Raw genomic sequence first — 22,928 nt, 5'->3', positions numbered from 1 at the left:
CCTGGTAAGTTTATAGTATCTCCCCGCTCACCTATTTCAAGCAAAAAAGAACACAGGAGTGTAAGGCTTTAATTTAAACAGCATTTCCTGTTGTTTTGAATGAATTGCAACTCTTCTGAGGAAAAACTCAGAAATTATTATCTTTCTAGAATAAAAGAGGAGTAAGTTAAAAAAGAAAAACATGACGTCTCTAGAACAGCCTCTCTCCCATCCGTGGATGGCTTCAGCCATGGACAGTACACATTGCATGAAATTAACAGGATTAAACTTTTCACAGCCTCCCACATCTACAATACCATTCTGTAAGACTGTATGAAGACTCTTCAGCACTGAAGACTCTTTAACACTGAAGACCCCCAAAGACTCTTCAGAACTTCATACTGAGCATTTGATGGGTAATGAATACAAAGAGGGCTCAGATAAGAGAACAAACTCACCTATTTCACCATGTGAGCCAGGAGTACCAAAATGGCCTGAAATTCCTGGCATACCCTTTTCTCCCTGTCATACAATTGAAAACAGGTTTCAGTTAGTGAAGATGAGTATATATTCAACTTTCCAGGCAGCATGGTTTGGAAATGTTGAAAAAAGGTTATGAAATTTACCATTCTTGAGTTTCTGAAGTACTTTAGAGAGTCATTTGGCTGAAGTCAGTTTAACCAAACCAGTACAAAACCAAGGGACAAGTTATATTTGCAAAGACTTAACTCTGAAACTGAGAACATCCTGTTGCATACATATGGTAGCGAGTCCTTGTGCTGGTTTTGGCTGGGGTAGAGTTAATTTTCTCCACAGTAGCTGGTATGGTTTTAGATTTGTGCTGGAAACCACGTTGGTAACGCAGGGATGTTTCAGTTACTGCTGAGCAGTGCTTGCACACAATCAGGGCCTTTTCTGCTTCTCACCCCACCAGCGAGGAGGCTGGGGGTGCACATGGGGTTGGGAGGGGACAGACTCACCAGAGGGGTATTCCAGACTATATGGCATCATGCTCAGCATATACAACTGGGGGAAGGTTGGGCAGGGGGCCACTGCTGGGCATCGGCTGGTTGGTGGTGAGCATTTGCATCACTCGTATTTCTTGGGTTTTATTACTTCCTCTTTGTTATTTTCCTTTTCATTACTATTACTATAATAATAATTATATTTCAATTATTAAACTGTTCTTAAACGCACGAGTTCTTTCACTTTTACCCTTCCAATGCTCTTCCCCCGTTCTGCTTGGGGGGGAGTGAGTGAGCAGCTCTGAGGTGCTTAGTTGCCAGCTGGGGTATACCACAAGAGTCCTGCAGTCCTTGGTGAGGAAGAAGTCCTACTGAAATCTAAGGGCAATGCTACCTGAGGAAGGAACATAGGTTTTGGCTCTCAAATAAATGATGTGTGTGAGTCTACCGTCAGGCCTTTTCTAAGAGTCTATTTCTTCCAGTGTAACTTATTTTGCATCCACAGTGAATCACAGTGAATTACCCTCTAGGAGCTGAGATTCTTAGTCTCTTTCACTGTTAGATGACTGACAGTGAATAATTTTTGGCAGTGGTACCATAAGTCGTGGGAGAAAGGGAAAAGCAAGCCCAGTGTTGAGAAAAATTTTACCAACAGCTACAGCAACAGCCTGGTCTGCAGGGACCTAGAAGGAACTGTGTAGGTCCTCACTGGCAAAAAGCTGGCACATGAAATTTGAATGTCTCCCAATGAGAAGATAAAGGACTCTGCTTGATGAACACTGGAGGGATCAAGCAAAAATATTTGGCCTATTTATTCAATTTTTATTGCATCTTTATCTTTGCACTGTAGCTGTTCAGCACAATTTCAAGGGGTGAACGCCACTCCCTAGAGAAGCTGCATGCCAGCACAAGAACACCTTTATTCCCTCACCGGCATGAACTCACCCTGATTCCTGTGCTGCCAGGGAAGCCTCTGATGCCAGGAGAGCCAGCTGGACCAGGATACCCTTTCAGACCTGTCAGCCCTTTTGCGCCAATGTCCCCTTTCACACCAGCCACATAGCTGGGATGCCCAGGGGAACCTGGAGTTCCTGTCTTTCCAGGAACACCTGGCATTCCCTTGCTACCTGCAGGCAAAAAAAGAAGAAAAATAGAGAAGACTTAAACTAGTAAAGCTGAGGAAGGCTAAGATGCAGTTGCTTGTGCGTAAGAAGCTTTCAAAACACATCACCATGATGCGTTAGTACAAAAAGGAGGCACACATACACGACATAACCCCGCAAAGCTTCCCTTGGCTCTGTGAAATGCAGCTGGCAGCTCAGCTCCTTCTGTAAGAGACTTTGCTGGGGGACTGCAGCACAGTGGAATGACGAGTGGGAAATGTTTAATATGGTAACTGAGAAAAGACACTGATTGATAACCCTGAATGTGCTTGATTTTGGTTTTTTTTGCTGTGACCACTGACCTTTTAAGCCAAAGAATCCCTTTGTGCCCCTTTCTCCAACATCTCCTTTTTCACCTTTAACTTCCATCATCATGCTGGGCTTGAGCTTTGGGGGTTCTCCTGGGGGGCCTTGATCCCCACGGTCACCTAAAGGGGAAAAAACCCAACCAAAAAGCAAGTCAGTGGCATTGTGGTGGAAAAAGTGAGTGGAAGAGTGAATTTAGCAAAAAGGGTTTGATAGATAATCTTGCACAAGCTATAGAAAATCCACATTGTATTGATGCGTCTCAATACGACGTGGCAGCAGCATAGTCAAGCATTAAAAAACCCCACGAAAACTGAGTTTAACTTTTGTACACGGAATCCTGGGGAGCTGGACCCAGACTCCTTTGTGATAGCTAATTCACCTCTCAGCAGATCAGTTAGGTATCGTGTGTTTATAAGAAACCAAAAAGCACACTGAAGAACACACAGAAAAGTAGGTTAGTTCCAGTGAAAGGGAGACTCGCAGTCAAAATGCCTTGGGAAAAAGAAAGTGTTTGGATTTGTTACCAGTTATTTTGTTCCTTTTCTTGATTTGAAGGTTACTGGTGACAACAGTAAATAACATCCTGAAAAAAGGACCCAAAGAAACTGACTGCGTGACTGTCTTTAGTTCTTTGTGGGATGCAGGGACAGGCCAACCACCCGGACTTGTCTCCTATGGTAACACACTGTGTTATACTTCTTCACCAAGAAGTATATTTGTACTTCTCTTCACAGGGGCTGTTTTCACACTCAACTTTTCCTCATACCTCCCCTGAATTACTGGGAGCATTGTTTTGCAATGTTTAAATTACAGACTGGATTTTCTTAAGTACCTGTCTCAGGGTCCCTATAAAGAACATTTTGGTGTTGTGGTAAAGCATGCAAAGAAAAGAGGACTCAGTTACAGTTTTCATTTCACTGATGATGGGAGCATTTAAGTACCTTTACAGTGCAACTGGAGCAAAATCTGAATCTTTTCCCCCAAACACCTGAGAAAAGGCTCTGTTAAGCTCCGCATATGCCCAGAGGTGCCACTATCTGAGCTCAGCTGAATAATGAGATGTCTGTCTCTAATCCTAAACGTGTAAAGATTCACAAAGAAGTATCCTTTCCCTGAGCCTAAAACTCAGGCCTCTCAGCCAGAGGCCCATGTGTGAAATAGGTGGAGGAATGTCTGAGCTAAATTTACCATGTGAAAAATGTGTCTTCTTTATTTTTGTGTCCTTGTAAAATAGTTCTCCAGATGTGAAAAGCAAACACACTGGTACCACCCATAAGCAAATACCTTTAAAACCACGTGCTCCCTGTGAGCCTTTATCACCCTGAGCCCCCAGCGGGCCAAATTCTCCTTTGATTCCCTTGATGCCTGGTCTTCCTTTTAGGCCTGTCATTCCTTTGAAACCATCAATGCCAGGTGAACCTCTTGAACCTTTAAAGAAAGAAAGGGAAGAGAAACTGTTACCTCACTCAGATTTCTGCAAACTAAGCAACACATGACTAGAGTGATATAAAAACTGTGGAGCTGTATCTGGTTTTGGATGCCCTGATGTCTAGGGCAATCTGCAGCTCTGGGTCAGGCACCCAAGGTAGAGGTAGAGAAGAGCAGGGGTACACTGAACTGCCTCAACTGGCCAAGAGGAGATGTTGCAGAGATGACCAGAACTTAGTGTCTTCTGAAAGATCAGTTCAACCCCTCTCCTACATGTGAGCTAGAGAAAGGTACCTAGTTCCACACAAGGTTTTTAGTCAGCCTGTTCTTCTACATGTGGAGACACAAATCATGGGTCTAGGACTGGCTAGCCCTTTCTCACTACAAATTCCCATACTCCTTTTTTCTAAACAAGAGGATGCTGTTTTACACAGGTCATGCTAACAAATAGATCTTAATTCCTCTCAAATGAGAGCTGATCAGTACTCCAGAGTTGTCCTAGGAGAAAAGTCTTATCTTTCCAACTGATGAAATTGCAACGTGCATTTATAGGCATGCCCCCCTCCTTCCCCCACCTTTGCATTTAACTGGGCTTCACATGGAGTTCAATACTGTTGAAAATCCCTGTAATCCCTGTGAAATGTAGACAACTTGCATTATACATAGCGTTTTTGGGACTGGCAAGTGAGACTCTCACCTTCTCTATACGTAAGATTAGTATCCTAATAAAAGTCAACATTGAGGTCCTGTGTCTGGCATTGCTCAGGATACAACAGCCAGCTTTAAAAACTTTAAAGCAAAGGTTTGGGTAAAATCTCTTTAATTTCACTGACAGCCAGTGGGACTGGGACAAGATAAAGACTTTTGGCCAGAGAACTGAGTAAATACTGTGTAATTTTTAAAAGGAGAAATAAAACAGCCGTTTCCCTTCTGAGTAGGGCTGCATGTCACAAGCTAGCATTTTGCCAAGCACAACACAGGGGATAACAGTGGTTCTGGAATACATTAGGCACATGATCCCAATTCTTCTGTTTTAAACAGAGCTAGCCCAGCACAGAAGGTGTCCTGTTCATCTCAGCACAGAACTGGGTTGGGCAATACTACCTTTTTCGAAGCAGCTGTGCAGAGCTCACCTTTGTCTCCTGGAAAACCATCCATTCCGCTTATGCCAGGGGGACCGGTCACACCAGGCACACCTTGTAATCCTGGATAACCTGTTTCACCTTTGTCACCTGACAGACCTTTCATGCCCACGGGGCCAGGAAAACCTTGCTCACCATCTTCTCCCCTAGCACCAGGTGGACCTGCCATGTGAACATGCAAACAGGGAGATTAAAAAGTGTTTGGACATACATGATGATTTCATACAAGGTAGCTCAAGAGGGAGAAACCTTCTGTCCTACCAGCTTTGTGTTGAGGGGAGAACATTAGGATTTTTTTCAGCAAAGAACTGCAGACATGATTATAAAGACAAAGCAGCTCCTCAATGCGAACCACTCTCACTACCAGCTTGGTCCTGTACCCACTCCCAATAGGACCTTTCCCTCCTTTTTAGGAATTAAGCACCTCTTCCATAACTACTCCCATTTGGTAGCTTCATTCTCCCAGTCTGCCACCAGCAAGCTCTGACCTGCCTTGGTAGATGGCTGTACAACTAAAAGCAGCAGCTCTGCCACCGAGGACCATCATCACCCCTACTTCCCACCTCTGATATGAGTACAATTTGCAGTCACGATATCTGCATTATTACTGTCATTTCTCTGGCTGGGAATAAAAGCATGCATGTGCCACAACCTCAAGCTTAACTTTCTGCTGTGGAAACTATACAGTTGCCCTGCCACAGACAACTGGCAGGAAGAGGGACACCAGACAGCAATAGTTCCTCACCAATAGGTCCTTGAGAACCAAGCCTGCCATCTGGCCCAGGGTTTCCTGGTGGCCCTGGGAATCCACGTGTTCCTGGTGTTCCCGGCAATCCCATTAAACCAGGAAGACCTTGTGGCCCTGGCTCTCCTTTGGGTCCTGGCAAACCTGGGATACCATCCGCACCTAAAATACCATGATCATGCATTAGAGAGCATAAATATCTAGAGAGCTTATTATCACATACCACTTCTGTACACGCACTAGTCTTTCAGGGTATGTTTTTCCTCTGAAAATTCAGTGAGAATAGGAAAAGCAAATTAAAAGACTACTCATTAGTTTTAAAATGTTTCATGTTATCAGTACTGATCTCAATATTTGTATTGGAAAGGTTGACTGGCCCTTTCAGATGAAGGGAAACAATTTGGCATTGGGTGGATATAGATGGGGCAGGTCTCTTCCACTTTTAACCCCAATAATTCTGTAATTCCTGATCTCTCTCTTTGTCACATACGTCTTTGTAAGAATCAAATCAAGCATCTGAATGAACCACTGAAATAATGTTTTGTATCTTTTCTAAAATGTGACAGGCAGGAATGGGAATATTCAAGGCAGATGGTGGGTTCTGGTTTTGGGTTATTGTTCAGAAATCTTCAAGTAAGGTCATTACAATGCATTGTTACAAAATTCATACAAATTCTTAAGCAAAAGAGCCTTGACATGACTTAGTGCACTGCGTGAAAATTTACATCTCTGTAATGTAAGAGCAAAGGGGGTGTCTAAGATTTAAAAGCTAACACCTGCTTTGTATTCAAATTGGAAAAGCAGAAGCATAGAAGACCTCAAAAGTACATGGCACTTAATATCCAGGCTGAGTGGATCTGCTTCTCTTTATTCAGGTTTTACGTCAGTGTGGGTCCATTACCTTGACTGTAGTTAAGTGTGCTTTTATAACTAAGGTCACATAAGGTGAGTTTTCTCAGCAACAGAATACAGGCTTTACCTCTTTGTTCTGAGGGACTAGTAGTATAAGTGGCATAGATGATATAAAGGAATCACTAGCCACTTCATATAAAACTAAAACCCCACATCACATACAAAAAATTCACATGCTTTTCTTTTGGAGTCATTCTTTCAGAACTGCAAAATAAATCAAAAAGAGACAAACTAATAATGCTTTTTCTTTTCACTGTACTTACTTTTTGCTACTACTGAAAACTTAGTTCTACAGAAATGCTTGGAAAGAAGGTACAAAGACACAGTTTTGTTTCCCTTTCAATCCACGTTTTACCTTGAGTTTCTTTCCCTCTTCAGCAGTGCTAGTGATGTTTTCTGCCTTTTTTCAAACTTGCCAAGTGCCACAAAGCTGCCTTCATCTTTTTCTTTCACTCTGGGACTCTACTAAAGGTGAAGCCAGCTCTCTTCACTTCAAATAACTTATGTAAGATGACACTCTTTGTTTCTTTCTTTCGTTTGTATTGAAAATCATGAGAAAAGTCTCCCAAAGAGGCTCCTATGATAGACCTCATTGCTTTGAGCTAGTCACACAATTACTACTTTTTTTCACTCCCACAACAGGGCAAGGGGGTAATCAGCATATTGGTAACACTTGAGGTAGATGGAGAAGGGATGGGAGATCATTGGGCACTGGGATTTGATACTGGGGCATCAGTACCTCCAACACATCCTAACACAGTCTCTCACTACTCTCACATCTTTATAATATGGCTACATTTATATCACACTCTTACTCAAACATTTCTTTATTTGAAGTAGTGTTACCTCTAGCTCCTGGTACTCCTTGATCTCCTGGAAAGCCTTTCAAGCCCGGGAAACCGGGGAGCCCAACATCCCCTCGGGAACCTGCTGCTGCTCCTAAAGCGTCGCCAGGAAATCCCTTCAGTCCTGCGGCTCCCGGAGCACCAGATTTTCCTGTAAGGCCTGGGTGTCCCTGCAGTCCGGGTAGACCATTCGGGCCCCTGTCTCCCCTGGGCCCTGTAAAACCTACAAATAAAACAGGGAGTAGGCATCACTAAAAATATTGGAGTTCAAATCCTAGATACACCATCACAACGCCTTCTGTATTACTGTATTTTCCGCTAGTTCTTAGCAGAAACCTGCAGAATTAAAGTGTTACATAAATGTTTTTAAACTACGTAGCATTTATAAGAACATTCGACCAAATATGGAAATTGGCAGAACTTACAGGTGACCCTTCAGGATACCTAGTGCCTGGGTGATAAAAGATCCAAAGCTCCAAGCACACTTACTTCTGTGCAACTATTTTGACACAGCTATTGCAGCTTTTTATAAACATCTTATTCTGTAAGGGTAAAAGCCCAGTTCCTGTACACAAAAACTTGGTTCGATATGCAGCAGGGGCAAGACATTTCACAAAGTCAAATTTGAAAAAATAAGTGAGGAGTGAATGCATACTGGTAAACTGGGAAGACCTGGGGGAGTGGCACTATTTTAGGCTTATCTGACTTACTATCATGAACAGATCAGCTATACATGCCATTAATTGATGTGTCTTGGACATCCTGGAACCTCTGGAGAGATACAGAAGCCCGAGGATTTAATCTTTACCTATTACAGACTAGCATAAAATCTGAGAGGCACTGAACACTTGCAAACACTGTTTTAAAACACAGACACTTATAGGCAAGGTGAGTAGTTAGTACTCTGTCTTTGGTGTCTCCAGTATAAATCATACTAATGCTGGAAAGAGTTAAATAGAAATACTATTACTAGTGTTTTCTTCCATTCTGCATCATTGTTCTGAGTATATTCCATTTGGAATCTGAAATATCTTGTTACTGAATTTATTTCTATGTGACTTGCATGGACTTTTACTGTCACATTTATAATTTTGCACTACAAAGCAGATTTTTAAAGATTGGTGTCTGTGTTACTTTTCATCATTATATAAGTTGCAGGAAATCCTTTTGGATTTAAAAAGTAGCAGTTTTGTGTAATAGTTTATTGTTTGAACATGGAAAGGAAGGTAAGTAAAAATGTATCTGGAACCAAGTTTCTGTATTTCAGTGACTGTAGTAAAGAGGTCAAAAGTATATATAAAGAATGACTAATTATTTCAAGATACCTGGAGGACCTGGTAAACCTTCCCAACCTGGATCACCTCGTGTACCATTTAGCCCTGGGAATCCCATTGGACCTGGATCACCTGGGAATCCTCTTGCACCTTTTGCACCTAAATTAGATAAAAGAAAGTAAGAAATTGTAATCCGAGCAAACACACCAGAAATGTGCATATAATATAAGAAAAGGTAGTGGTAAATATCACCATGATGTGTTTCTCGATGCAAAGATGAAACTTCTTTTAATTTAATGGGACTACACCATAGCTCTTTAGAAGTATTCAAGATCCCAAGACATGGCCAAAAATCCAGGCTAAGTGCTCTTACAAACATGGATTAACCTGACTTAAAGACTAATGATATGGAGAGTACCAGATGAAAATGATCAGGCTCACAGACTTTTAATATTTTGTAAATTAAGGCTTTTATCTTGAGGTTAAAAGGCGATGTCAAAGAAGAATGCTCAATGGAAAGAGGCACAGATGAGATGCTGTAGGAGGAACAAAGTTTTCCCTTCCTGGCTAAACTGATCACAGAACAAGAGCAGAACGGTTTAGATAACCACAAAACAGAAATGTAAGGCTAAAGGTTAGAGCTAATAATCCTAGAAAGGGAATACAAATTAGCTACCCTACTTACTATGTTTATAACAGTACGGGTCTATAGTTTCAGTAGTAAAAGCAGGGCTGCGCCCTGAAAAAGTGTTTCTCTGGCACTGAACTCATGTTCATACCGAGTTACCTCCTGATGAGTAAAATTAGACCCTGCTTCCTTGTACTATAGTATTCGACATTTGGGTGAGGACAAACATTACTCTTTCTCAACATCCCAGCACCTGCAAGCATTTCAAAGGATTCTAAAGTTTATAAAGATTTTTTTTTTTGCAATAGTTTTATTACATGAGTCTCATTAATTCATTGTATTCCAAGATCAAGATTATTTAGTAAAGCTCTTTCTTTGAAAAGAATTCCTGTGGAATGCTTTGTTTCCCTACTCTCCTGAGCTCCTCAAACTCTTTAAGTTCCCAGCTCAGGCTTGAAGGTCAACAACATGCTTTAACATTTTAAGTGTTGTTGCTTAGCATCACCATGAATTACAACTCATTTCTTTATTACACTGAAAGCAAATTTCTCGCTATCGCTGAGAAACCAAAGAAAAATCTCTTTAATTTTGATATTTTTTTCCACTTCAGTTTTCTGAATTTCCATTATTTAACTATAACTTTTGCAGTTTTAGCTGTGATTTGTGGAGAGGAGAAGGAAACCTTTAAAAAGACCCCAATTAAGGTGCATATAAACAGCCAATGCAGCATGAATAGCATTTTCCCAGTGCCATACAGGACTATTGTTCTCTCCCTTATATGAACAATAACTTCTCAGAAAGCAATTAAAAGGAAAAATCCTAGGCTTTCAGGTCTCAGTGAAAAATTCTAATGTGCCTCTTACCCAAGCAGCATCTCAGCCCTGTTTCCCATGTGTAATAACTGACTTCATTCATTCTGTTCAGTATTGCACTAATTAAAAAGCCATGCTAGAGAAAGAAGGCAGCAGATAAGAGAGTGCAACTACCGTTTATTGCATATTTCAGTAACTCATTATGCAACGTTAGCTGCTGTTAACATGTGGTGCCAAACAGGAGTAAGAAGTAGTTTTTATTTTAGACCAGTGTTTAGTTTGCAAGCTCTTTAGCTGTATGTTTGAAACAGAAAACTTAAACATTTTATTCCACAGCAGTCACATAGGTCTTGAGACTACTGAATAACCAGGATGTAAATTAGGGTGGGCTATCTATGTTGCCAGGAATTTTAAAGAAACACAAGGACATGAGGGTGTGAGACCATGAGGATGACTCCTTGCTTGATATACTGTGTGCCATCAGCACCTAGGACACTGAGAGACTTGACTGTCTATAGCAGAGCTCCATCCTGGCTGAAAAGAAGGCAGGAAATCTTGTGGATAAAACCACATCACTCTAAGGAGACAATGAAAATAGTGTAAAGGAGGTGCTGGTGCTTTTGTGTCAATCCAGAGAATGTGAGTAGGAATGATGATCCAGGAAACTAGATAGACACAGATACGGCAACGGGAAGCTGTGAAAAGCTGTAAAATGTGTCCTGTTTCTCCTGTGTTTCTAGCTCTAGGGCCCCCTGAGGCTGAAAGGTGTCTATAAACAGCGTTCTGCCATGGGCTCAGCAAAGGACCTTTTCCAGTTTTTGGAGGGAAGGGAGGAAAAACAAATCTTAAAATTACTAGAACATAAAAGCTGACAAAGATAGACAGAGATTTGTTAAAGAGCTAACCAAAAGTACAAAATATAGACCACATGAAAGCTGTGTCACTTGTTTTACAGCAGTCTTAGACCTAGGAGTTAAATCTGATGGTATTCACTGAAATGAAAACCTTCAAGCTCATATGAATGAAAGAATAAACAAATCATCAAAGTCAGAAAAAAAAATTACAAAGATGGCAAAGAAAACCTTCAGAAGCATTGACACTAACGACAAAGTAAGGCATTAAGGACTAAGGAAACATAGGTTAGAGATACACATCATCTTTCAACAGAGATAAAATATTCCCTTTTAAGATCCATTAGTCTGTGATAAATCGATTCATCAATCCATGCATGCCATAATAAACCTTATGCTGGAAAAAAACCCCAAACACTTCACATTAAAATTTATAGCCCATATCTCTGACATTGGCTAAAGCACAGGGGCACAAGAACAGGAGCATCAAGAGTTTTACATTTACCAAACTCCGAAGGACCCAGTTAATAGTTTCTGTCAGTACCTTTACCAGCTGGTGATGAGAAAGATTTACTGAAAAACAGCTTTATTGCTTAGGCTGGGAGTACATAAGCTTATAGGAACATAAGCTTATAGGAACTACCAGTGAAGGTTCCCCTCTTCAAGGTCAATAGTTATGACTATTCAGCATGCCTTGTCTGTGTTTTTCTCAATTCCATCTCACACAGTCCTTCAGATCCTGTCCCCTGCAACATTTCCTCTTCCTTTTGGAAAGAGGGGTGGAATCCTTAGTGCTGGGGAGGCCCAGGATTGCCAGATGGTCACTCTGGGCTAGGGCAGACCAACTCGGTGAGGAAGGTGTGCGTGGCTACAGACAGTGCAACTGCATTGATCAGACAACCTGGCCCATTACACTGAGCTGCATTAAAGATTTCAGGCTCACACTTGCTGAACAGGCTCTGTATATCACAAGAGGAGGAATATTAATAAGGATCTGCCACAGCCCCCCACTGCAACCTTTTATCAACCTGCTTCCAAAGGACAGGAATTTCCTTGTGAGGTGTCCAGTCAGCTCTGAGAGACTTCAGTATACTTTCTACCTATAAGCCTGTAGACTCCTCCTGTACACCCTCACTTACTTGCAGTGGAGGATAGCAAATGGGCCGTCCTTTCTGTCTTCTGTTTCACGGCTGACACTCATTAGCAAAGGCAGAATTAGCTCAGGAACAGCGCAGCCACCTGGGCTTCACGCTGCTCAGATCTCCCTGCCGGCTTTAAGCTAACACTCTCCTCCTTTGTAATTTCTAAAACTCACTGCCTGCTAAGTCTCAACTTTAATCCATCTGGCAAGATCTTCCTCAAAACGCAGTGTACGTGCGAAAGAAAGGTGAAGACAAAATGTTACCTGTGGCTCCTGGCAGTCCTGGATTACCTCGGGATCCCTGTGGTGGCCTCACACAGCCCGCGCCTGCAAGCAAAGAGGGTTGGTTAGTCACCCTGTGTGTGCTCATACACTGCCACTCATCAGCTCTGCGCCTGCAGTTGAGACAACATCATTAAAGTGGGTGAATGAAATTAACAGGCAAAACCCTAGTATTTAAAATAATTTCATCCTTCATTAAAACAAACAAAAAAAGTTGATCTTGGATGGCATTTTCAGGGGAGCACTCAAGTTGTTCTTCTGCCTGTTTCCCAGGGGCTGTGGTGGCTTGCTCCAGTTAGACTGGCATGGGAAGGGTAGTCCAACCTCATGGATGACTATTTTTCAAAATAAGAGAGAAACTTCGTTTCTCTGTGGGCAATTTTGACCCCTGAAGCAATCAGGTAAATTTTTAGTATAAATGAAGGGTTTTTTTCTTTATATGTCAAGTTGTACTGAAAAGTTCTTCTTTAAAAAAAGGTTGCTTAAATTTTCTTGGGCATCTAATTTCTGGGAGTGTTGTTACAGAGTGCATGGCAATCATTATTTTGTCGCAATAAACACTCAGGAGCAATGAAATAAAGAATTTCTGAATTGCAGAGCTAAAACTGCAATAATTCTAGAATATGTTCAATTTAATTAAATTACTTTAAAGCTATGTACAGTATGTGCATGGTTATTTGTGACCTAAAGTTCAAATACTTTACAAATAAGAACATCCAAAACAGTCATCACAAAGAATCAAGCCATAAGAACAGCACAAGTCTAGACATTCAAATATATTCAAGCCATTTGTATCTACAGTACCTGACCATATTGGCTCGGTTCCATCTCCTCTAGAAAAGTCTTCAGTGACCTGCCCACAGTCTATGAACAAAGAATGGTAAAAAGCATTTATTATTTAAAAGAGAAACTGTAAAATGTCTTACCAAAATGTCTATTAAAACATCAGATAATGTATTCTCCTACATATTATGTATACATACAACACAAACTATTTGTTGTAACATAGCAGAACTCTCTACCCATGTATTAACTCAATCCAGGCCTGAAACCTAACCCTGTCAGAGCTAGGAGGCTACGTGACCCATATACTGTGTAGGGTTGGCAGGTGCCTGTCCTGGCTTGAATATTTTGTCAGACATTTCGAAGTTGAGCAATGAAACCATGAGCCTGAGCTCTTGTGAACCCCTGGCATTCTTATGCTGGAAGCCGCAGAGATACTATCAAGAGCTCTGAAAGATGGATACATGATTTTCTCTGGACAGTTAAAAGACCATGTTGGATGGGGAAGACCAGAGAAAACCACCTGTGAGTACTCCAATGGCAGGACATTGCTCCATTGCCACCAACTGCTTGAAACCTGAAAGATGTTACTTGCTGGCACCAACACATTCATTCATGCTATTTCAGTAACTGACATGAAACTACTGGGACTTTTGAAGTATTTCCTTCTTTAATATTTCTGGACAACTGACACAAGCAATCCCTTTTTATCCACATAACCCCCCACCAAATGCTACCTTTTCAACCGTGTGCTGTACAGATGCTTCACACAGTTCAGTAATGATCTCCCATGGCTCTGATGTAAGGCAGTGAGATTGATGTCTCTTACCTAGTTGGCCAGGCTCTCCTGGCAGACCGGGCAGACCTGGAGGTCCTGGGCTCCCATCTTGTCCATGGTCACCTGGAGGACCCCGGTACCCTTTTGGACCAGGAAATCCTTCACCTCGCAGGCCTGCTTCTCCTGGAAAGCCCTTTGGGCCTAATTCACCTGGATAACCAGGATCGCCGGGGAAACCTCTGATAGCATCACCCTGCAGGAAGTGAATGGATGTGGTCACTCCTGAGTGCTCACAAACAAACAAAACTCAAACAGTTGAACCACTTTCAGGAATAACATCTTATAAGCAGTAACTCCCCAGATGGTGCACCCCAGCTCTTTAAATCAACACTGCAAGTAAAATATTTTTTAAATAATCTGACTTTAATTTAAACCCCGTGGCAGAAAAAGCATGAGAGAAGCACTCCTAGAAGAAACATTCCCCTAAAAATGTTGGCCCATGAATGGCACTTGGGCAATATGAATCACTGCTGTGAAGAGGCTTACTGCCCTTTCTGAAAAGCTGCAAGTGGGTTTTGGGGAAGCCACATGCATCACTAGATATGTTCTGGTGTGGCATTTACTTCTGAGACCTTGAGAAAAGCTGATATAAAACTGTGCCCAAATGGGGGCAGATTTTTAATTTGTCTGTTCCTCTAGTGATATTTCTACACTATCGAATCTTACAGACATTACTAGAAAATGTTTCCATCCTCAAAGTAATATAAAATACTCTCTTTAATGGTAGTAAAAAGCATTGTGGTCCAGATTGGATGATATGGCTCTGGCCTATCTTCAAATATGATATAAAAGCATTCCAGTGGTCCAAAACAGCATTTGTGATGGATAAGATGGATTCCTCTTGCAAGTTATTTAACTTTATCTTTTGCCTACAGAAGGAGCTTAGGAAATGAACTAAGACTACATGTCTAACTTCTGGATGGCTACAGTTGGTTAGGTGAGGTGCTATCAAGCATATATATGACACAACCTACATTTTGAGACTGTAAAGTTGTAGTAAATTTTGCTTTTCTTTAATTCAGTTGGAACAAAACTGTTTAAGTTCAGTCACACAGAATCTCTCTTAGTGCTAGAAGGAGTCACTAATAAACCACTACTTATCACAAATAACAAGCTGGCCTAAATGGGTCATACACTACTACTTAGTTGGTCAAATAAAATGGAAATTAAGGTGAAAGACTGTTCTAAAAACCGTGAGAGTAAACCTGATCTTGAATATATGAATAACCAGAAAAGCTTGTGCATCATTATTTGTGAGAAAGGATAGCCTGGCGCTCATAACCCCTCAGAATTAAATGCATTAGGAATTGAGTGTGGTGGAAATGGTTTAGCTGTATTTGCTGCTCACCGGAAGGCCAGGCTGTCCTGGTAAACCATCTAATCCATCTCTGCCTGGGAAACCATCTCCACCTCTGACGCCAGGCAGCCCAGGATCTCCTCGAATTCCTTTGGTGCCTAAAGAAGACCTTTCATTGTGAGATCTCTCATGAAAGGTATAAATAATAGCAAAATACAGGTTATACCAGGTTTTTTTTTTTTTACTCTACCTTTAGTAGTTATGTATAAAGAATCTCCCTTTTCTCCTTTTGGACCAGGAAATCCATCTTGACCCGAAAATCCCTGGTGTTACATGCAATGAAATAAAGAAGAAACAGAACCACTTAAGAAATACGTATCGACATTTGCATTTCCATTGTCCTGTTAAAAAAAAAAAGTATCCTTATATTGTACTGTTTTCCTGTTACTTTCCGTAAATTATTTTTTCTTTAGTAATCCCATGTATGTGTCTGAATGTTTATTAATATGCTTTAACTAGGACCAAGGTCTTTGCGGCATGGGAGGGGAGCTTCTGCATGAGGACAGCGCTGGGAGAGCTGCAGCTTTGCATGACCTGCAGTCCTGCAGATGACTGCAGCTGCAGAACTGCATTGGACAATACTTGTCACTTATCTCACTACGTGGAATGAAGGACTCAGTGGCCCACAGTTAAGACATTTCACTTGATGCCTACTCATCCAAATTGAGCAAATGAGTAGTTTGCTCTCTCCAAATTGCTTATGTCGGTGGACTTGGTTGCAGCTCGACATTCGGCAACATGAGGGCAACCCATGTTTGCACAGAAACCCTTACGAGATAAAGCTCCCTACAAAACAGAACACAATCCAGAAGGCCAACAGATCCTCACCAACACTGCTACTTTGGCTCCACACCCAGTGCTTGCTCTTCTCTGTTCTAGGACACTAGTTCTCCAAACCCTACCTGACTGAAATCCAGTCTCACAAGAGACCTTGGCTTAAACAAGTTAATTACACTATGCAACCTGCATCACCATTATTCCTCCACTTGCCTTCTCCCTCTTTCCTTTGAGTATTGGATAGGGAAGATCATGAGGGGAGAGGAGGGGCAGGTGCGAGGAGAGAGGGGCAGGAGTGAGGGGAGCTCGTGAGGGGAGCTCAAGAGGTGCAGTCATGGGGGGCAGTTGGGAGGAGAGAGGAGAGATGGCCATGCGGGTTGAGGGGAGCTTATGAGGGCAGTTCGTGAGGGGTGCTTGTGAAGGGAGTTTGTGAGGGGAGCTTGTGAGAGGCAGGCATGAGGGGAGAGGACAGATGGCCATGAGGGTTGAGAGGAGATGATGAGGGGAGAGCAGATGTTGCCATGGGCTGTGAGAGGTGGCCATAAGGGGAGATCTTGAGGGGACATGTGGGATGGCTGTGAGGGGTAGGGGTGGCAGCTGCACAGAGTAAGCCACTATGGCAGGTAGATGAGGGGTGGCTGTGAGTGGAGGTCATGAAGGGCAGCCATGAGGGGAGATCAGTTTGCTCTTAGTGACATGGTTTAGCCGTCAGTTCTGGGTAACAGTTGGACTTGATGATCTTAGAGGTCTTTTCCAACCTGGTTGATTCTATGATTCTGTGGTAAATTACTTAGTGTTAAGCACTAAAGAAAATGCTGCAAGCAACTCTGGAGCCGGGAAACAACATTCAGTTATTCCCTCTGCTCACCACTACAAAAGAGGATAGCCTCATAGCTGGCAGTGGATTGTGATTCACAACACCATTATGGGGCCGAAAAGTTACATCATCTTTTGGTGTTCAGAAGAGCCTAAAGGACTAAATGAAAACATTATGTTTGCTCTGACATTTTTGCATGAACAAAATCAGTTTTGGGTCAGCTTTAAAAGAATTTTGTTTTAAAACTTCGAGAGATGTGGCCTCCTGAAGTCAGTTCTGACTGCGAGGAAACACAATGCAGTTGGCACACCGCACAGTACATCACCTCTCTGTAAATAACAAGCAAGTGATTATAAGCAAAGCTCTTTTCTTGGGGTTATTGAATACTGGTTTTTAGGAAGACAATGTATTGTAAACAAGAACCTTGCATTTCATCAGTTTGACATAACATCTTATAAACAACAACCATAAGTTACTACTGGAACTGTTACCCTTCCAGATGGTGAGATTTTACTCAGTAGTACAGTAGCTTTGTTTAAATGGGAAGTGGACCTTGGATTACGTGTAAATCTTTCATTTTTCCTAAAACTGCCATCCTAGCAATTCTTTGCTTTCAGTATTTTGTAGATAGCAACCTGAAAGCTACTGAAGTGGCACAGAAAGAAATAAATGATACTTTTCAGCGTTTTTCATGGAGAATAGCCTGTTATTTTTATTTTTTCATTTTTTCTAGTAGGCATATAAAACTATGCAATAAAGAAATAATTATCTCACTTTTGCTCCAGGATAGCCAGGAAGACCATGTGGTCCTTGATCACCAGGTTCTCCTTTCCTCCCAGGCTGGCCAGGAGTTCCTGGAAAGCCAGGAGGGCCAGGGGGACCCGTAGAGCCCCTTCTCCTTTCATCATCCAAAAGGCATGTACTGCAATCTCCCTCTTCACCTAAGGAAAGGATTGGAAAGAGAAGAAAGAATGGTCTGTCACCATGAAATGGATGTTCAGTGGTATCCATTTTATATATAGACTTGAGAATACTTGAGTAGTTTCTCAAATACTTGAGAGAAATACTTGCTACCACAGTATTTCCTTGTGTTAGCCACAGATCAAATTCACCAGTCTACAGGCATGTCATAGCTCTATAAACTCAGACTGAATACAATGGGAGCTTTACACAATGCTGCTTTCAACAGCAGACCATCTATTGAGTTATCTGTTGTAACTTACCTTTAGGTCCTTTTTGTCCTCTTGGCCCAGGGAAACCTTGTATGCCAAATCTACCTGGCATCCCCTCCTGTCCTTTTAATCCAAAGAGAGGACCTAGAAATTAAATTAAATAAAATAGCAATTCATCTACTGTAGATTCACTTTTATTCTCTTTCCTCCCTATTCCTTTGAGCTGCACTGCATCTGCCCTTTTCTGTTCTCCCTAATGGAATTTATTGTCTAACCCAGCCTGTTATTATCTACCCCCTGCTCTCTTCCTCTCTACCTCTTCTCACAGCTTCCCACACACTTTCTTAGTAACTTCCATCTGCAGTGGCAGATGATCCTTGCCATTCTTTGCTCTTTCTCACCTTGAATTCCTTGTGCTTCTCTCTCTCAGCAGAACTAACTTTGCAGTACCACAGGATGGTACTGCTGGATCACCCCCTCCCTGCACATCATTTTCTCTACTCCAGCTTTTGCACTGCAGTGCGGTGCTTTTCACAGAGGCACAGCACCACCTCAGTCAGAAGTCGCCTCTGGAGGTTGCCTGGTCCAACCCTCTGCTCGAAGCAGGGCCTACCTCAAAGTTACAGCAAGTTGCTCAGGACCATGTCCAGCTAAGTACTAAGTATCTAAGATGGAGAGACTACAACCTCTCTAGGCAACACGTTCCAGTGTCTGACCACTCTCATGATGAGAAAGGTTTTCCTGATATCTAAGCAGAACTTTCTTAGTTGCAGCTCGTCACCATTGCTTCTTGCCCTTTTGCTGTGACCCTTAGTGAAGCATCTGATTCCATTTTCCCTATGACCTCCTGAGAGGCAGGGGAAAGCCGCAGTAAGATTGCCCTTAGCTTTCTGTTCTCCAGGCTAAAGAAGAAATTCAGCTCTCACACACTCCTTGACACCCGTATTTCTTCCCCAGCCCAAAAGAGACCTTCTTTTCTTCCAAATTTCACCAGGACTAAAATCCATGGAAACCTTTTCTTCATTGAAGAGCATACAACACCTCTCCCCTGTGCATCCTTCCTGCCACACATTTCATTTCATTTCATTTCATTTCATTTCATTTCATTTCATTTCATTTCATTTCATTCCCTCCATCTACTTTCTCACTTTGCCTTGCCAACCACTGTCTTTAAAATAAGCACAGATGTTTCTATGAGTTCGCACCATCTCTCTTCATGCACTTACCAGGGGCTCCAGCAGGACCAGGTGGACCACGGAGTCCTGGAGTGCCGTGTTTACCCGGAAAGCCAGGTGGGCCTGCCTGATAAGCAGGAGATCCTGATTCACCTTTTTCACCTTTTGGTCCCATTTCTCCAGGTAAGCCTGGCTTATCCCCATCCGCTGGAACAGAAACAGGGAAGAAGTTCAGGACAATTTCTTAATAACGCTGCTCAAGGAGCTGTAATGGAGCAGAAGGGAAAGTTTATGCAACTGCATCTAGCAATCTAGCATGGAAGGAAAAATGGAGATACTTAGCATAGAGTGAAAATGGCAACTGCACTTTTCACTTGAGCAAATCAACTCCAGTTACTGACACAAGTCTCTGTCATCATCTCTACTTTGTTTGTTTTGTCAAAGCTCCATCAAGGCTGGAGGAAAATGCTGCTCTGTTTTATTGTCCCACCAGTTATCTACCACTCTGCACTGCATGTTCCACAGTCCACACATAAATTTCCCATATCCCTGACCAGGTATCCATTAAAACTCGCTATAAAATTAAGCGGTTGGAACATCTGTTGCTGGAACATTACCATCAGAGAATCCAGGAAGACCAGGCAGCCCACGATCTCCCTCCTCTCCTGGGTCTCCCTGTAGTCCAGAAACACCTGGAAAGCCTGGATCACCTCTTACACCTGAAAGACATCCCCATTCCACAAAACACATGTTAGTGTGATGCTCTTTGTGACCCATAAATGCCAACTTGTGTTACACTGCAAATTGCTCGGTTCTTAAAAAGTAAAAATTGGGAAATTCAAGGGCTTCTGAATATTAGAGTTTGCAATTGTTTCTTAAACATAGCTTTAGAAATGCAAAAACCTGCTACCTCATGCTGCCTCAGGCTGAATAAAGAAATGAATTTCAGAGATTTTCGTAAAGCCCAGATACCTGGGATCTGAACATGGCATGTGACAGGAAGAAGAAGAAGATCTCTCAGCTCTTACTAACATGCTGCTAGAGCTACATTGCTCCTCGGAAGCACAGAAGACCAGCTCTCTATGATAAGTGAGCTTTGAGCTTTCCTCTGTTCCCCAGTAGCTAAAGCATCTGCCTGGGCCCAGCTACTGCCTGTAGAAGGTACCATGCTCTTGTCTAAGGTCAGTGATACTAGAGAACAGCCAGTGATACTAGAGAACACATTATGTGTCAGCCCCTTTACCTGCTTCCTCCTCTCTCTACACAGTCTTTCCTGCTCCTAAAAGCCTGGCAAGGTATTTGATTTGAGCAATATTTTGGGCCTCCTGCTCCCATCAATGGGGAGAAAGGGAACTGTTCATTGTTAGGCTCTCTGGCTTTCTTCAACAAGATCAGTAAACTCAATGGTATGGGGACAAAGGCTGGGACAATGGTATATGACCATCCTTGCTGTTTGCTGGCACCTTCCCTGGAATAGTTTTGGCCTTGGCAAACTGATATCACCTTCTATGTGTTTCTACTGTGGCCAGCCATGACTGTGTGGGACAGCTGACAGTGGGTGCTACAAATCTAGTGAAAAGATCACAAAAGCAATTAGTCAGAAAAAAAATCCTCTTTTATTCCTCAAAGCTTTTTTTAACGTTGTTTTTTGGTTTGGTTTGTTTTTTTCTGTTTTGTTTTTTTCCTTTCTAAATATTAGATTATAAGAATGGTTTCTGCTGTACTGCCATTGCTGTACTTTATCCAGAGTCTCTGAAACAGGATACAGAAGACAGACTCTCCCATTCTTCCTTTCACTGGACAACAGTCACAGGCTTTTTTGCTTGTTTCTTTTCTCTGGACACAGGAATGCATGGATGCCCTTTGAATAGCAATCCAGCTTCAGAAGGAGAGGCAAAGAAGCCACCTGCCTGCAGAACAGTGATCAAGGCACTCTCTTGGAAGGCAATTATACCTTCTGGAACAGTTCAGCAAACCAGTTTTTTAAGGAGTCGAGTCATCAGAATTTCATGCTTTTGATCTATGTATGAGGTAGTAAAATGCAGCTAAGATAAGCAAACTAAGCAAAGAAGATGTACCTTTCCTTGGGATTTGGGAAGGAAGATAGGAATCTGGTCCTGGAAGACCCATGTCACCTGGCTCACCCTGTTAACAGAAGTTGAAGTATCACATCTAAGCACATTATTCTAGAGAATTCCTTTTAAAATGCCCAGGAAACCCCAAGAAACAAACTGACATGACTTTTAAGAAATCTCAGAGATTTCGAGTTAACAAACCACATAACTGGTTCTACGGTGATGACAAACACAATTGTTATTACATGACAGAAAAGAAAGCAGAATGACATTTGCTTTACTGCTCCTGGCAAACGAAAGTAAAGCAGTACCTTGCCTCCCTGAGGACCATAGCCACCTGGTGGACCATCAAATCCTGGAAAACCCTGTAATACACATAAAAATAATCGACTTTTCCTTATCAGAGAAGGAATAAAATTACTTGGTCTGTAGCAGCTGGCTTCCTTTGATGTTACTGTTTAAACTATGCAACAGAGATGAGCAGTTTGTCTCCCTGTGGTCTGGTAATTTGGGTAATACCATTAAGTCTCCTCCTGTTTTGATATTCCACCTCTTGGACCAAGCCTAACTCCCCCAGAGGGAGAGTCAGAGCTGTGGTGCAGGCTCTGTTGCCCCTGGCAGTGGTGCAGATGGAAGGAGCACCTACATTCACACTGACCCATGGAGGCTGGAGGATGGAGGAGCAGAAAGGGGACCCCTTCCATGCCAGCTGACCCTGAGACATGTGGGTCAGGCAGGCAGAACACACCAACCTGCTGCAAGAAGACTAAATGAGTCTGAATCATTAGAAGCAGACATGTTTTACATGGAATGTAAACAGTGAGTAGTGAAGTAACACTGAAGGGCACAGGTCCCTTTTACTGTCTTCCAGGCAGCTGGAGCCTGTTTGGCCAAAGAGGGGTTTCCTGGCTGAATGAGAAGAAGTCAGGCCCAGCTCTGAGGTGCCTTCATCCAACTCTCCCACCCCAGGGCATGCTCTACCTCAAAGAAAATTTTCCATCCCTACCCCAGCAAATGTTGTAATACTTAAGGTCCTGCCCACTTCATTCTTGAAATCCAAAGCATGTGGATTAAACCACATGCAGTAAAGCATGGTACCTGCTATTACATGAGAGACTGTCTCAGCTGCTAGGGGTGCACAGAGCAAAGCGCAGACTTCAGTGATGTTGATACAAAAGAGGTGATCTCTTCTGTGTGCCTTACTCAGCTCTTTGACAACTTTTGTTGACCATAGAAAATGTTCGTATGTACTCTGCAAGAATGCTAGTGTTTAAAAGGTGAGCTCTTAGAAAACAGTGGCCAGATCATCAACTGATTATCAATTTACACAGTTTTACTGAAGCCAATAGGTTTATATAACTCACATTAGTTAGATTATAAACCAGGTTATTTAAAATTCAGCTTCTTCCGAGTTTCACAGAGCTTGAATGTTAGTAAGTCACTCTGTAAGTCACGCAG

At 42.3% G+C, this 22,928-nt stretch overlaps 1 protein-coding gene across 1 annotated transcript in view; it reads right to left on the bottom strand.

Annotated features, from left to right (window-relative positions):
• COL4A2 (collagen, type IV, alpha 2) overlaps positions 1–22,928 on the bottom strand; it is a gene marked incomplete at its 5' end in the record, with an annotated part of 48,490 nt that overhangs the window by 12,803 nt on the left and 12,759 nt on the right. Inside the window, 20 exon segments of the mRNA XM_010016436.1 lie at positions 1–31; positions 438–501; positions 1,890–2,071; positions 2,410–2,535; positions 3,701–3,844; positions 4,978–5,148; positions 5,732–5,893; positions 7,490–7,711; positions 8,814–8,921; positions 12,459–12,521; positions 13,281–13,340; positions 14,089–14,290; positions 15,446–15,552; positions 15,645–15,717; positions 17,823–17,989; positions 18,272–18,364; positions 19,447–19,602; positions 20,013–20,114; positions 21,474–21,540; positions 21,782–21,835. The exon segment at positions 1–31 is cut by the window's left edge and continues 1 nt beyond it. Of these exon segments, the coding sequence (XP_010014738.1) occupies positions 1–31; positions 438–501; positions 1,890–2,071; positions 2,410–2,535; positions 3,701–3,844; positions 4,978–5,148; positions 5,732–5,893; positions 7,490–7,711; positions 8,814–8,921; positions 12,459–12,521; positions 13,281–13,340; positions 14,089–14,290; positions 15,446–15,552; positions 15,645–15,717; positions 17,823–17,989; positions 18,272–18,364; positions 19,447–19,602; positions 20,013–20,114; positions 21,474–21,540; positions 21,782–21,835 (2,354 nt within the window).

The sequence above is a fragment of the Nestor notabilis genome, unplaced genomic scaffold (assembly GCF_000696875.1).
Source record: "Nestor notabilis isolate BGI_N333 unplaced genomic scaffold, ASM69687v1 scaffold14676, whole genome shotgun sequence".
NCBI classification, from domain to species: Eukaryota; Metazoa; Chordata; class Aves; order Psittaciformes; family Psittacidae; genus Nestor; species Nestor notabilis.
This window is presented reverse-complemented; position numbering and strand designations above follow the sequence as displayed.